The sequence below is a fragment of the Populus nigra genome, chromosome 4, assembly GCF_951802175.1.
Source record: "Populus nigra chromosome 4, ddPopNigr1.1, whole genome shotgun sequence".
NCBI lineage: Eukaryota > Viridiplantae > Streptophyta > Magnoliopsida > Malpighiales > Salicaceae > Populus > Populus nigra.
The window spans coordinates 13667659-13683894 of NC_084855.1; the positions used below are offsets into that span (position 1 = coordinate 13667659).

A 16236-nucleotide genomic window follows, 5' to 3' on the forward strand; every position below is an offset into this window, starting at 1 on the left:
TTTCCTTTCATATAAATGTTCTTATTTGGTTTGCAAATGAATACTAATTTTTTCTATAAATAATATCACTCATATTATTGTATTTCTAGATGGAGTGAAGGAACATTTCCTTGCAATATTAGTACCGAAATCATTCAATTAAAATTTCAAACAAAGTGTTTTCTAGCTTTTTCTCGAACAACTTTCTTGATTGTTTGTACTTAAACAAACAACTAAATTGTTTTTGGATGTTATTTAGAATCAACTATGAAAAAGAATGAAGTTATAAATTAATAATAGCTTAATTACCATGCTTGAAATACATACATTACAATTCTATAGTAATCTCACACTAGTGAACTCCAGGTTGATTTGTTAGTTTTCTTAGAATATGGAAAATGTATTGAAAGATCCTGAAACTATTTTCGAAGGGAATTTAGATGTGCTTGAAGAATAAATAAATATAAATAAAAGAAAGAAAGAAAGAAAGAAAAAACTTATAAGTAAAAACATAAATGATTTGCAAATATTAAATGTGTGGTTGACTATATGTTCTAGCAACTGGTACGACTTATTTATATTGTTATAATGTTAGAGTTTCATATAAATATTTAATTATAATAGATTTATTTATTTCATATAAGGTGATTACATGATAAATTATAATATAAATTTAATAATATTTTATTTATTTACTAAAAACCATATCAATCCTAACTAATCTGTAAATTAATAAATTTAATGTACTGAGAATTACCACTTTGAATTGAACTAAACTTGATGGTCGATTACGCGAACTCTTATTGTCGTTGTCAATCACATTTCCTAGATCAATTTTACTAGCTCAGGCTCGACTTCAGCCTTTCGATCCTTCCTTGGAGGACAATAATGAACAATAACTATTCCTATTCTTGATTGACATATAAATATTTAATTTCGTTTACGTAAACATTAGCTTAATATTTCGATTAGCACTGCACTCGGATCCAATGGATTTGCCCACATAAGAACAAATGAGAGACTCGGAGTCCTTTAAAAGTTATTACTTGGAAGAAACCTCCCATCTCACATGTGCAATTGACAATTAGTCAATTGTCCCCATCTCCGTCAACAAAACAGTAACCAACATCTCCTAATCCAGGTATGGAAATCTTGGACTCAATCGGCGGTCCTCTATTTTTAATTACTTTTTCACTGGTTTTCTATGTTCCCATCCATGGTGGTTGAGCTGTCCATCCTTTATTGGTAACCACTTCAAGAATATCATTCCAGCTTTCTTGTAGTTAATGTACTAGGGCTTAAGAGGCCTCATTTCCCCAAATATATAGCATCCCTCCCTAGCTAGTTCGTAGCCACCCAGCCATTCTTAGACGTGTAGCGCTCGCTTTCTTTCAATTTAGATTAGTTTTTAGTTGGAGGGTGATTTAGGTCAGCTTCTTATAGACTTTTGTTTATAAATAAACAATATCGATCTCTCGTCCATTTTATTTGAAAAACCTAACAAGCAAAACAGAGAAAGAGAGAAACACTTGTACACACAGAATGGGTTGTATAGAGATGGATAAGGAGAGGCTCACGGCTGAGATGGCCTTTAAGGACTCCTCCTCCGCCGTGATCAAGATTCGTCAGCATTTGCCGGACTTTCTACAGTCCGTTAAGCTCAAATACGTGAGGTTAGGTTATGGCTACTCTTGTAACCCTGCTACCATTCTCATGTTTCTCATAATTGTACCTTTATTTATAGCCACACTTGTTCAGTTCACTGGTCTAGAACTAGACCGGGTTTATGAATTTTGGAGGACTCAGTCCCTTCATGAATTCCACGCGGCCACAAGACTTGCCGGTTCGGCCATTTTACTCTTTCTTCTTGCTCTCGTTTGGGCTAAACGGTCCAAGCCAGTCTATCTAGTCGACTTTGCATGTTACAAACCGGAAGACGAGCGTAAAATATCGGTGGATTCATTTTTAAAGATGACTGAAGATCTCGGGGTTTTTGAGGACGAGACTCTTCGATTCCAGACACGTATATCAACCCGGTCTGGTCTTGGCGATGAAACATATCTTCCGAGAGGAATAACATCTAGACCACCGAATTTGTCCCTGGAAGAAGCTCGGGTCGAGGCCGAATCGGTCATGTTTGGTGCACTAGACGATCTTTTTAGCAAAACCGGAGTTAAACCAAGAGATATTGGTATCCTTATTGTGAATTGCAGCTTATTTAATCCCACACCGTCTCTATCTTCCATGATAGTGAATCACTACAAGCTTAGAACGGATATCAAGAGTTACAATCTTGGCGGCATGGGTTGCAGCGCCGGGCTTATCTCTATTGACCTTGCAAAAGACCTACTCAGAGCAAACCCCAATACATATGCAGTTGTGGTAAGCACTGAAAACATCACTCTTAATTGGTATTTCGGTAATGATAGGTCAATGTTATTATGCAACTGCATTTTTCGCATGGGTGGTGCTGCTGTTCTTCTCTCAAACAAAGCACGAGATCGTGTCCGGTCCAAGTATCAGCTGGTCCACACTGTTCGGACCCACAAAGGAGCAGATGATAAAAACTACCGATGTGTTTATCAGAGAGAGGATGATAAAGGAGATATTGGGGTGTCCTTAGCTCGTGAATTAATGGCAGTAGCTGGTGATGCATTAAAAACGAATATCACCACATTGGGTCCTTTAGTTCTGCCTTTAAGTGAACAGTTTATGTTTTTTGTCGCACTTCTTAGAAGAAAGCTGTTGAAAGCCAGAATCAAGCCTTATATACCTGATTTCAAACTTGCATTCGAACATTTTTGCATCCATGCTGGAGGTAGAGCTGTTTTGGACGAGTTACAAAAGAATCTGCAACTCAGTGACTGGCACATGGAGCCATCAAGAATGAGTTTGTACAGGTTTGGTAACACATCAAGTAGTTCATTGTGGTATGAACTGGCTTACACTGAGGCAAAGGGTCGGGTTGTAGCCGGGGACCGGGTATGGCAGATTGCATTCGGGTCGGGTTTCAAGTGCAACAGTGCTGTTTGGAAAGCACTGAGGGAGATTCCAGCGGGTGAGTCAAAGGGTAACCCGTGGAATGACTCGATTGACTGGTACCCGGTCAAGGTTCCCTCGGCCTGATTGCTTATGTGGCATTGTATTACTGGATGTGATAGTCATTTGGATGTTGATGTGGCATTGGGAGTCTTCGATTTTACTCTCTTGTTTTTTTACCTTTTTTGTCTTCTTTGTATCAGAACACAGCGACATCGCTGTCATTTGTCGTGTTATACAAATAATAGTAATATAACTAGGTCTCATGCCCACGCAATATCGCGAGTTTGTGAAATGTTTATATGATGTTATAGGTTTGTGAAAAAAATAAAATAAAATTATATGAAGAAAAATTGTTGTAATTCACAATATTTTTAATGAAAAAACTATAAAGCTAAATTTTTAATCAGTTTAATATTTAAAAAATAAAATGAACAAAATTTTTTTTGAAAAAAATCATAACCAAAAAATTGAAAGAAAAAAAACTATGCAGGAATACACTGTAGCAATCTATAGTGTTTCATGAGAAAATTTATAGTTGTAATTCTTAACCAACTCAATATTAAAAATAATAAAATCGATAAAGATAATTTTAAAAAAATTCATAACAAAAAATCATGTGGGGAAACACTATAGCAATCCACAGTGTTTTTTTAAAAAACTACAAAGCTAAATTGTCTTTCTCAATATGAAAAAAAATCGACAAAGACAATTCTAGAAAAAAACAAAAAAAATCATAAAAAAAAAACCATGTGGGAAAACAATGTAGTATTCCACTATGTTTTAAAGAAAAAAACTACAAAACTAAAATTTCAACCAACTCCATATTAAAAAAATAAAATCAACAAAAACAATTCTGAAAAAAAAACACAAAAAAGAAGAAGAAGAAGACAATTTTGGAAAAAAAAAAGCAAACAAATGGAAAAAAACATGTGGGGAAAGTTAAAGCCAAATTCTCAATCAGCTCAATATTAAAAAAAAAAATCAACAAAGATAATTTTGAAAAAAACATGTGGAGAAACAATGTAGCAAAACAAAACCATGTGGGGAAACATTATAACAATCCACAATGTTTTCAAGAAAAAAACTACGAAACAAAATTCTCAACCAGCTAAACATGAAAAAAATAAAATCGACAAATACCATTTTGGAAAAACAAATTCATAAAAAAAAAACCATGTAGGGAAACATTGTAGTAATCCATAATGTTTTAAAGAAAAAAACTACAGAACTAAATTTTCAATAAGTTCAATATTAAAAAAAAAATTGACAAAGATAATTTAAAAAAAAACACAAAAAAAAAACATGTAAACCCCAAAAAAAAGGGAAAAAATGTGGGGAAAGACAAAAAAAAGTAAAAAAACAAAAAAAAAACATGTGAGGCTCCCCACAGTGGCAGAGCCAGAATTTTTTAGATGATGGGGCAAATTACTAACTAATACTATATAACTTTTCAATCTGATTTTTCTTTGAACTTGATTGAGTTACATGACTTGAAGCTTTGAATGACTTTTCATCCTCAAATGATTTACGCTTAAAATACTTGTTTAGTGACATGTTAATTTAATTGATAAACCTACTAGTTTTTTTTATTATTATTATCATTTGTGTTTACATAATAATTAACACAACTACACAATAATTTGCTGTTAAATAAAAATCAGTTAAGTTACATAATAATTCTAAATTTTCCATATGAAATTCATAGCAAAATACATATCAATTCATCAAAACTCATTTCAATTCATATCTATATACATATAATAAGTATGTTGATTAAATTATACTTAATCATTTCTAGACATTTAAATTATTTATAGATACACACAAAACAATTCTATGGACTCACTAAGTCAAATATGTAAAATTAATTTTAATATTATATTCTAGTTTCAAATATAAAAAAAATACAGAGAAAGAAAAAGTGTAGCTCATGGGATTTAAACCCATGTCGTCTCCTAATTCCAAGCATCTCATTAACAATTAATTACAAATAAATTTGTGATATAAAATGACAATCAATATATGTTCATTGTAAATTAAGACCTCAATTAAATAATTAATCCATGATTATAGTGAATTAAGAGACCTCGGTTAAATAATTTTAATAATTTACTCTGTCAATACAAGAGATGCTAAAAATGCTGGTTTTGCATGAACATTAATTTATTCATTTATAATAAGAAAATAAATATTTAATTAATTAAATTAGTAAATTCAAACATTTATTTTGAACATATTTGAATACATTCATATCAAAACCCCTAAATTATCATAAACCCTAATATTTTTAATAACTAATTATAAAAAATTAAAACTAAATTACATAATAAAAAAATAGAAAAAATGAAAGAAATTTACCTAAAACATAAAGCAAAAACAATTAATTTGAAGAGAAATTTACATAATAGGAGGTAGTAACAACTGCTCAAAAGAAAAAAAGGGCGTTAATTAATGTAAAAAGAAGAAGAAGTAAATGAGCTACACATATATATTATATATTATATTAAAAAAAAGCTTTAATTATGTGAGGTCTTTAACTTGATTTGATTTGATGAAAATAAATAGTATTCACATGAGATTGAAAGCTTTAACCATGTGAGGTCTTTAACTTGACTTGGTTTGATAAAAGAAAAGATTTTAATCCTTTGTTTTCTTGATTTAATTTAATCAAGAGAAAGACTTTGATCCCTTATTTCCTTGATTTTATAAAGAAAAGGAGTTTGATTCTTTGCTTTCTCAATGGACTCGAATTTCTTTAAGAGAACTTCTAAATATTTTAGAAAAATTGACATGAAAATTATTTAAAATATCCTTAGTTAGAAGGATATTAAAGTAAGGACAGTGAAACATATTTAGACTAGGTTTTTAATTTAATCCTTATTCTTTTGATTGTTGTTTATTTTGGTTTGGATCCTTTTTCATTAATTTTTTATTCAATTTCATCCCTTGTATTTTGTTGATTGAAAATTTGACTTAGTGATTTTTTCTGGTTTGTCTTCTATGGGGTAATCTCGAACTCATGACTTGGGCCACGAATTTGAAAGACTAGCTCTGGTTGACTTTGATTTTTTTATGTTATTTTAACTATTTTTTTTAATTTCATCCTTCAATATTAAGTTGGCTTGGGATTGAGCTTCATTGTTTTTTTCACTTTCCTTTCAATATGATTATCTCAATCTCATGTCTCAAGTCACGAGCTTGGTAGGTTGACCTAAGGTTTTCTTTTCAATGCTTTTTTTTCAAACTAAATTTCTTTTTCAATTTTGCCCTTCGATATTGGGTTGGTTTGAGAATTGAGCTTCGTAATTTAATTTATTTTATTTTTTATGGGGTTATCCTTATCTCTAATTTAATTGGGCTAACTCGAGTAGACTTGGGGTTTTTTATTTTGTTATTTTCTGGAATTATTATTTTTTCAATTTCATATTTCAACATTTGATTTGCTGAGAATTGAACTTTAAATTTTTATTTATTTTTTTTCTATGAGGTTTTCCAGTTCTCATTTATTTTTTGTTTTGTTACCAAATAAGATCATGAAGACCTTTTTTTAAGTATATTGGAAGAATATATTTCTACAATATTAGCAAGCATTTATTTTAAAAAAAATTAATCATTATCATTTTTTTTCTGTTTAGTTCGGTTTGTTTAATGTCACTTATTTTTTAAAATATATTATTAAATTAACCGAGCTTATTGAACTCAATCAAGTTATTGACTCAAGTTTTGGATTTTTCTTACTTCTTTAAAAATGTCAGCATCATCCAAGCATCTTTTTTTTTACGTTAGAAAATTTTTTGGCCCTACCCCTTCATTAGTTTTTTAGTCCTTTTTTATTGATTTTGTTTTCAATTTTATTGTTCAACATTTGATTTGCTGAGAATTGAGCTTTAGATTTTTCTTTTTTATTTTGATTTATATGGGGTTATCATGTTCTTATTTAATTTTTTATTATTATTAAATAGAATAATGAAGATCTTTTAAGAATATTAAGAGGATATCTTTCCATAATATTAGCAAGCGTTCATTTTTTACGGTTAATCATTGTGAAAAAAATTTATTTGGTTTGGTTTATTTATTGTTGTTTTTTTTAATAATATTATTAAATTAACCAAACTTATTGAACTCAATTAAGTGAATGACGTGATCCTTAGGTTTATTTTGCTTCTTTAAAAACAATTGCATCGCCTAACCATCTTTTTTGAAGTTATGAAATATTTGGCTCGACCCTCATCATCATTTTTTTATCTTGTTTTAAATTGATTTTTTTTCCAATTATGTCCTTCAATATTTGATTTGCTATGAATTGAGCTTTGAATTTTTTTATTATTATTTTTCTTTCTATGAGGTTATCATATTCTCATTTAATTTTTGTTTTAATATCAAAAAAGAATATGAAGACCTTTTAAGAATATTGAGAGGACAAATTTTCATAATTTGGCAAGTATTCAATTTTTGCAGTTAATCATTGTCAAACAAAATTGTTTGTTTTGGTTTATTTATTATCATTTTTTTAATCATATTACTAAATTAACCAAGCTTATTGAACACAATTGAGTCAATGACCAGAAACTCATATTTTTCTTACTTTTAAAAAAATGCTAGCATTGCTTAAGCATCATTTTTTTTATGTTAAGCTAAATTTGGCTTGGCCTGCTTTGTTGGTTTATTTGCCCTTTTTTAAATTGATTTGTTTTAATTTTGTCTTTCAAAATTTGATTTGATAGGAATTGAACTTCCAGTTTTTTTTTCATTTTGCTTTCTATAGAGTTATCTCGTTCTCATTTAATTTTTAGTTTGTTATTAAATAATATCATAATGACCTTCTAAGAATATTGGGAGAGTATCCTTTTATAATATTTGCAAACATTAATATTTTTATGTTAATCATTGTCATTTTTCTTTATTTGGTTTGGTTTATATATTTTCGTTGCCTCTTGTTAATCATATTATTAAATTAATTGAGTTTATTGAACCTAATCGAGTCAATATACCGAGTCTCAAACTTTTATTACTTCTTCAAAAATACTAGCATTACTTGAGCATCCCTTATTTATGTTAGAAAAAATTTGGCTTGACCCACTTCATCAATTTTTTGTCTTTTTTTTAAATTAATTTTTTTTTAATTTTTCCTTTAATATTTGATTTGTTAGGAATTAAACTTTATATTATTTTTTTTTCATTTTGCTTTTATAGGTTATTATGTTCTCATTTAAGTTTTGCTTTGTTATCAAATAAAATCAATGAGACCTTTAAATTTTAAAGTGGGAGCATATCTTTTCATAATATTGAAAAGTGTTAATTTTTTATAGTTAATCATTGTAAAAAAAAAATTATGTTTAGTTATTATTGTTTTTTTAATCATATTATTAAATTAACCAAACTTATTGATCTCAATTAAGTCAATGACCCGAGTCTTGGATTTCTCTCACTTAATTAAAAATGCTAGCATCTTCTAAGCATCTTTTTTATGTTAGGAAATATTTGGCCTAGCCTACCTCATCGATTTTGTTTTCTTTTTTTAAAATTAATTTTCTTTTTCAATTTTGTTCTTAAATATTTGATTTGTTATGAATTGAGCTTTGGATTTTTTTTCTTTCATTTTACTTTCTATGAAGTTATCACATTCTCATTTAATTCTTGCTTTGATATCAAATAAGTTTATGAAAAATTGTTAAGAATATTGGGATGATAACTTTTCATAATATTTGCAAGCATTTATTTTCTGCAATTAATCATTGTCATTTTTTGTTTGTTTTAGTTTATTTATTGTCGTTATCTTTTTTTAATCATATTATTAAATTAACTAAGCTTATTGAGCCCAATTGAGTAAATGACTCGAATATCAAAATTTTCTTACTTCTTTAAAAATACTAGCGTTGCCTAAGCATTCTTTTTCATTTTAGGAAAAATTTGGCCTGCTATGCAATACAGGCCACCAATCTAGTTTAATGACTATATATAATGTATCGTACAATGTAAAGAAATAAGTCAAGGATTCTTGAACTCTAACATAAAAATTAAGAACCTAAATTATAGATAAAGAAACTAGGGTTTTTCAAGCCCTAAACTATAGAGAAAATTTTGATTCGAAATGTACTTTGAATAATATTTTTTGTAATCTCTTTTAAAAAATAAACTAGACAATCATATTTATACTAGTTCCAAACCTAAATCTTAATAGAAAAGAATTTTTATTGAAAGTTACATGGCTAAATAATCCAACTAGCATTGAGATATCTAAACCCAATAAGAAAATAAAACAATTAAGAGAAATAAAGGAAACCTAGAAAACTTGTTGGACCTAATTTGGTCATGAAAATAACCATATATGGTTATAGCCAACTAATATTCTATAGAATTGGCCAATAGAATATGCTGAAAAACTTTCAGCCCAATCTAATGGTAAAATTAAAAGTTATATTCTTTTTATTTTGAAAAGCTTATTTGATGTGTCTGAACCTCTTCTTGAACTCGGACTTTGATAATGCCTCATACCATGCTCCCTCAAAAACTCATTCTCGAATAAACAATTGAAATTAAACTCTTCCGTATCATATGGATATATACTTTGAAAATATCATTGTAATTAACCTATTTAGATACTAAACATTTTTTCACTAATACTTCAAACAAATCAATCCTTTTAAACTCTTTCTCTTTTGTTTTTTTTTGTACCAGCCTTTCCTAATATTTCAAGAAAAGATTTTTTTTTCCTTTTTGATATCAACTTCATCCTTCTAAATAATTTCAACAACTTATTTAGATTCTTTAATGGAAAGAACTTCTGATAGATCAACTAGTTTTATTAATATTGGAAGATCAACTGTCTTTTGATTTTTTATGTGACAGTCCTTCAATGATGGTGATAATTTTTTTCTCTACCATTTATTTGGAAAAAGACAGCAACTAATTTAACATTAGCCACATTAGTCATTAAAGCCAAAACAATAGGTGTATTTGCATAAAAAATGAAATATTTTTCCAACTCATCATCAAATAGAACATCAAAAACAAAAATATCATCAATCATCTTAACCTTGACTACCTTTTTATCTTTTGTTTCTCCTTTTTATTTAGCAAATGGGGTTAATTAACTTGCTATTTGAAAAAGTTGAGTAGAATGCAACTAATAACAATTTAATTCCTTATATACTCTAGTATAAAATTTCTTTCTTGGCATCTTATACAAACTCCAAAGTTAATAATTTCCTTATAGTTGACCATGATAGAATCACATGCTTGCAAATACAAACTCTATCTTTTAGAACATCATACCATTAATCTTCAACACCATAATTAAGTTTATGTTTTATATATCCTATCTTTTGATATTAAGGGATTTTTTTTCATTGAAATTATGCTTCCACCTCTTACAATTATCTAATAAAATTTTTTGTTTAAGAAAATCCCCATCAAAGAAAGGAATTTCATAAAAACTAAGAACACATCTACAAAAAGGTTGGTTACAAGTTAAGTCTATAGTTCTTCACCTGTTGTAAACACCACCCTTTGTATACTCATGGTGCCTATATGGGTTTATAAGAATAGATCAGGAGTTTAGTTTGCCCCGAGGTAAGTCTCGAGGAAGTTGGCCTAACCGATCAAGTCCCTATCATAGGATTCTTTATGCTAACTCTTCAACCTTCACAATGCTCCAGATGGCCTTCAGTCCTTCATCACTAGATGAGAAGATGTTGTTAATGTTTCCATCAATCAAACATGATGGGTTTTTTGAAACACATATACACAGTGGAAAAGGTAAAAAAATTTAAAAAAATAAGAGTTTTAAGATCTTGTTAAATAAATTTAGATTTGTTTAGGGTTTATATGAAAGTTATCTAAAGACTAGATATTCCTTTTGGCTTTCAATGATTGCTTCAGGGCTGATTGCTGTAACTATAAATCATCCAAGTATCTGGTCTCAAATGGTAAATCCTCACAAACGAGTAGTGAGAAATCTCTTAAAGCCTTTTAGGAGAGAGAGAGATTGTTATGTCTTTGAGTGCTGACTCTTTTCTTTTATGTTTTTTTAAATGTTCCGTATTGTACTACTAATTGTGTGTTGTCCATAAAATAAGAGCCATAGCATTCTATTTATAAAAAAAATTTAAATACCATATAAATAACAAATATATACCCCCTAAATAATATCACATATGTTATTTTAAGATGATTTTAGAAATTTATTCAATCCAATCCCTACTTGATTTTTTTATTCTAAAACCCTATATAAATTACATTATAATCCTCAATTTCTAAAATTTATTTACAATCAAGTCACACTTAATTAATCATTCTATTTTAATTTCGGACTGATAGTTCTTACAAATGTCACCCATTAGGTTTCCTAATAAATTGGCGCAAATATAAATCACAATTCTAAGTAAAATAAGATTAAATAAATTAAACAAATTAATTTATTATCAATTCAACAATTGATTAATTTATATTTGAAGATCAAGTATAATAACTAGCAACATATCAAGATCCCCTAAATATTAGAAAATTCATATGTGGTTTGACTTAACTTTTCAGTAACTAATTTCTCAACATAATTATTATTCATTCTTCAACAATGTTTTGATTTAGACATTATAACATGAGATGTGTCTACTCTATCAAATTATTTTTGTTCTTAACATCATAGTTATTGATTCTTTGAATAAGATTCAAAACTCTTTTTATATCTCATTCCACCTTGCGAAAGGATTTACAATCAATATTATTTGAGAACAGATAAAATATTTTTTTCTAATTCACCTAAAGTGATGAAGGTATCTATTGATTACTTAAATACCTTTACATATTTCATGTTACACTCAATATCTTTCTATTTGTTACCCTTGACTAGGACAATATATAATAGTATCAAAGTATAACATTCCCTATATAAGATAATTTAGTGATTTCAAATTTAAAATTCACTTATAAAATTGTCATATGAGCATTTTCAAATACATGAGTGATCTCTCTATATAGAATTTTTATTTGGGATTAGTTCAATGTATATATCATATGACAAGCATCTACATATTGGTTTTAAGTATCTCTCATATATCAACTTATGAAAATAGCTACTTCTTTTCATTTTAAAAAAAAGAATAAAATATGTATCAGTTTTAACGGCTCTAATTAATGTTCAATCTTAATAGAGCATTAACCAAGAACATTTAGGAATGATACTTTAAAGCAATAGAAATCTCATAATTATAACAACTTTATAATTTCTTTTGCAAAGCATTTTTATCTCAAGAACTTTATCTTTACTTTAGATTTATTAATCAAATATTTGATGAATATTAAAGATAAATAAAATTATTAAAATTAATTATGTTGACAAGAACAAAGTCAATGCACTAACAAAATAGGCCAACATTATCTAATATAAATTAACACAACTTATAGCAATAAGAAAGAAGTTATTATTCCTCAAGTTCTAAAAATCATAGCTCTAAACTGTAGAGAAATAAACTAGAATTTCTCAAACCTTAAAATTACAGCTTTAAATTGTAAAGAAAACTTTGAATTAAAAAGTTCTAAAAAAAATTCAAATAATCAATTTGTTTAATCTATTTGAAAAATAAATTAGACAACCCTATTTATGTTAGTCCTAGACCTAAATCCTTATCGTTATTGAAAGTTACATGGCTAATAGCATTTAACTAACATTAGAGTTCTTAAACTAAATAAGGAAAATAAAATAGCCAAGGAAAATAAAACAAAATCTTGAATAACAACTTTTGAACCTAATTTGAGAATGAAAATGACCTTAACTTAGCTGGTTATAGTGAGCTAATCTCTATAGAAATTAACTTGTAAAATGCATTGTAAGAATATAGTCAAATTAAAAATTAAGTCTAATTTCATTATAAAACTCATTTGACACATCCAATTTTTTTCTTGGATTTAGACTTTCAACACAAATCCCACGTCAATATAAAAAGTTGATAATTTAAAGTATTCTATCAAATGACAAGAAAATACGTAGAATATAAAGAATTGGGAGAAAATACAGTAAATAAGTGAATGATACAATCTTTTAATATTTATAAAAAATATGGTGTTTCGTATTTTTGAAACCTAATTTCATTGGCAATGTCATATGTAAAAGTAAAATGCATTATATAAATAAATAAGATATAAAATGTGTATAACTAAGCAATAGTCTTTGACGTTCTAATTATAATAGGATGTTCAATCATATATAAAAATATGAAAATATTAAATATTGTGTTAGTAAAAAAAAGTCCTCAAGAGACATAGCTTGATGGCAAAGGGCTTGAGATCTGCATAGCAGGTCTCGAGTTCGAGTCAGGGCGTGCATCTCTTATAAGAGCCTGGAACAGCCGGGGTTTTACTCACTTATCTGGGCCTACAAAATACGCTTTCTAGAAAATAGAATTTTCTTTAATCCAAAAAAAAAAATTTAGTCAAAAAAAAGTGGTAAACTCAAGGCATTAGATGTGAGGCAAAAAAAATTGTGATACCCAGGAGAGCGTCTATGAGCTGCGAATTCGCGTGGAAGATTTTGCACTATTTTTTAGATAAGTTCGATTTGTGCACTAATTTCTAGGAAAAATTGATTTTATGGAATGTGAATTTTCAAAAACACTAATTAGTACACAAATCTGATTATTACAGGAAGGAGAAAATACAGGACGAACCGAAAATTAATTTTATGTGACTCAGGAAATTTTGTACTGTTTTGTCTGCAATTTAGTGGGTCAGTGATTCCATAATCCAAAACTTGGATCCGCTTTTGCCCTGCAACACACTTGTAGATCAAGTTCTACATTACCGCTAGTATGTATGTCTGTCTGTCGAGATTATCATATTTGTTTTTGTATGTTGAAGTATTTTTAAAAAAATTAAATTTATATTTATTTTTTATTTTATTTTAAATTAATATTTTTATATATTTTTAAATTATTTTGATGTATTAATATTAAAAATAATTTTTAAAAAATAAAATAAAAATATTATTTTAATGCATTTTCAAGTAAAAAATACTTTGAAAAATAACTACTATTATAATCTCAAACATTTCATAAAACTCTTGCCTATACGTGAACCAGTCAAATGACAATATTGAGATTATGGTGAGATTATTTTTTAAAATATTTTTATTTAAAAGTTTATCAAAACAATTTCAAATTATAAAAAATAAAATTAATATTAAAAATATTTTTTAAATGTAAAAACAAATTTGTGCAAGTGTACAGCACTAAGCTTTTGAGGGCGATGCAGCCAGTTCTGGACTTGTTAGGACCATCATTTCAAGTGGTCCGAAAGATGTCTGAAACTCTAGCCACTAGAAATAGGCCCAGATTTTCGGAAGTTTAAAGACTCGCAAAAACCTATTAACACGTGATCTATCGATAACGCCTAAAAACATCATGTGGTGGGCGACGTCCCCAGTTCAACCAAGACCATTCTTCCCTCTCCTCCCAGGACCCGCCAAATCGGTGAAAACCCTCACCTTCTCAGCCAAAGCTCAGCCTCCCAGCCACCAGCCTTCCCCAACATCGAAACACCAACAACAGCAAGGGGAAGGTAGAAGAGCAAAGCAATTTAGTGGGTTCGATGTGCTTTGGGCTATGCAAAGAGCAACTGCCGAGAAAAACAAAGTGAGCGGTGGTAGTAAAAAGAATAATAAGACGAGAAAGGGTTTTGTCTCCGGGGGAATCCAGAGAGAAGAGAATAGCGTGGAGTATAGTAATGTGAAGCCTTTGTGCATAAAGAATGATTGGGATGTTAGATTGGATGAGTTGGAAAAGCGTCTTCAGGAGCTCTCTGACACAAACTGAAGAAGATTGAGGCTTGCGTTTCTGTGCCTTGTAAATGATTGCCTGTAATTGATCATCCTTTTCTTAACCCTTGCTGTGAACCCCCCCCCCCCCCCTGATGTTACACAAATATATAAATATTTGGACTTGAATTCACAGACCGTGCCAGAGGTTTAAAAGAAAAAAAAAAGTATTTTTTAATGTTCTTTTTGGTTGCTGAGAAAATTTGTAATTCATAATTCATGTTAGAGTTTTCATTTATTATTTACTTCTATGATTAGCATTGCTGTATTTGCTGGAATTACAGGCTTTTGTTGGGATTGTGATGCTGCTTTGTTAATATTGTCATAAACTCACGTTTTAGCATTTGCTAAGATGAGGGAAGAATAGTCGGAGATTTCTGTTTGCTCAGTCTAGTGCTTAGGAATGCCAAAAGTTTTTTGTTTTTCTTAATTTGTTATGTTTTGTTTTAATGTCTCTTTCTTATCTGGCGTTTGTGCAGCCAAGATTCTTGTTGGTGCATAATTACTAACGTTAAAAGCCCTGAGGAGACCATTCTGATTGAGATTATAGCTCCTATTAAAATATGTATTTGTGGGAAAAACTAGGACTCTCTTTGTGCATTGTGTTTTCTTGTGATATTATCAATTCAGGTTATTTTGCGAACGTATAATGATCGATAGTTTGCCGGTAAAGCCCACGGAGTTCATTGGCAATGTTGCTCTTGGTATTTTCGACATCCAGTCCCAAGTTGCATTCGATCAGCTCAAATCCTCTCGTTGATTTTGACTGATTGAAATTGTTGGTCTTGTTTAGATTGGCTTCGCCAATAGATGCCATAATTATCTTGTTCTTTTTCCTGTTAAACTTGTAGTGTTAGCACGCCAGACCACTGTCAAGTTGGAGAATGTCTGTTAGTTTTTGCTTATATACTGCCAGGTCTATCTGAACTGCCATGCTTTGCCCTGGTGCGCACATCATGTATCCAGCAGCATCAATGGTACGTTCAGCTTCAGTGTATGAGACATGGATTAAGCGTGTTGCATCTATTTGCTCTTCCACAGTGGAAGATTCAATGTTCAGATAGATTACGACACAGATAAGCTTGCTGCAGAATTGTTTCTGCAAGCAGTACGATTCTCTTTTCTAGAGATTGTGCATCAAGATGTTTGCAAGGGCCAAATTAAGACAACTATTGCCATTTCGCTATCACTGCAGCAGTTGACTTCAGAACCTCTGGCAGATCTCGATAGGTCAATTTAGAAACTAGTTCTATAACGATAAGAATTTAATAGGGAAAGATGTGGCAGAAGTCGGTTTCTCCGTTCACAATTTCTACTCTTCAACTCTAGAATTGTTTAGTTCATCATGCACCTCGCGACTTCGCGCAGCTTTAGTTCCTTAAAGTTGGATCCTGTTCAATGTCATG

General features: G+C 29.5%; 2 protein-coding genes across 2 annotated transcripts; both read left to right on the forward strand.

Moving 5' to 3' along the window:
• Positions 1-1314: 1314 nt before the first annotated feature.
• LOC133691256 (3-ketoacyl-CoA synthase 1) lies at positions 1315-3295 on the forward strand. Its single transcript, XM_062111684.1, has one exon. It carries the CDS (start codon positions 1522-1524, stop codon positions 3103-3105), a length of 1584 nt encoding a protein of 527 aa, XP_061967668.1. The 5' UTR covers positions 1315-1521; the 3' UTR covers positions 3106-3295.
• Positions 3296-14366: 11071 nt separating this feature from the next.
• LOC133691679 (uncharacterized) lies at positions 14367-15075 on the forward strand. The gene has a single exon (XM_062112284.1). The coding sequence runs from the start codon at positions 14418-14420 to the stop codon at positions 14826-14828; it is 411 nt and encodes a 136-aa protein (XP_061968268.1). The 5' UTR covers positions 14367-14417; the 3' UTR covers positions 14829-15075.
• The last annotated feature ends 1161 nt before the right edge of the window (positions 15076-16236 follow it).

Bases quoted from the DNA above. Each gene is read 5' to 3' on its own strand.
- LOC133691256 (XM_062111684.1), top strand. From the start codon at position 1,522: ATGGGTTGTATAGAGATGGATAAGGAGAGGCTCACGGCTGAGATGGCC.
- LOC133691679 (XM_062112284.1), top strand. From the start codon at position 14,418: ATGTGGTGGGCGACGTCCCCAGTTCAACCAAGACCATTCTTCCCTCTC.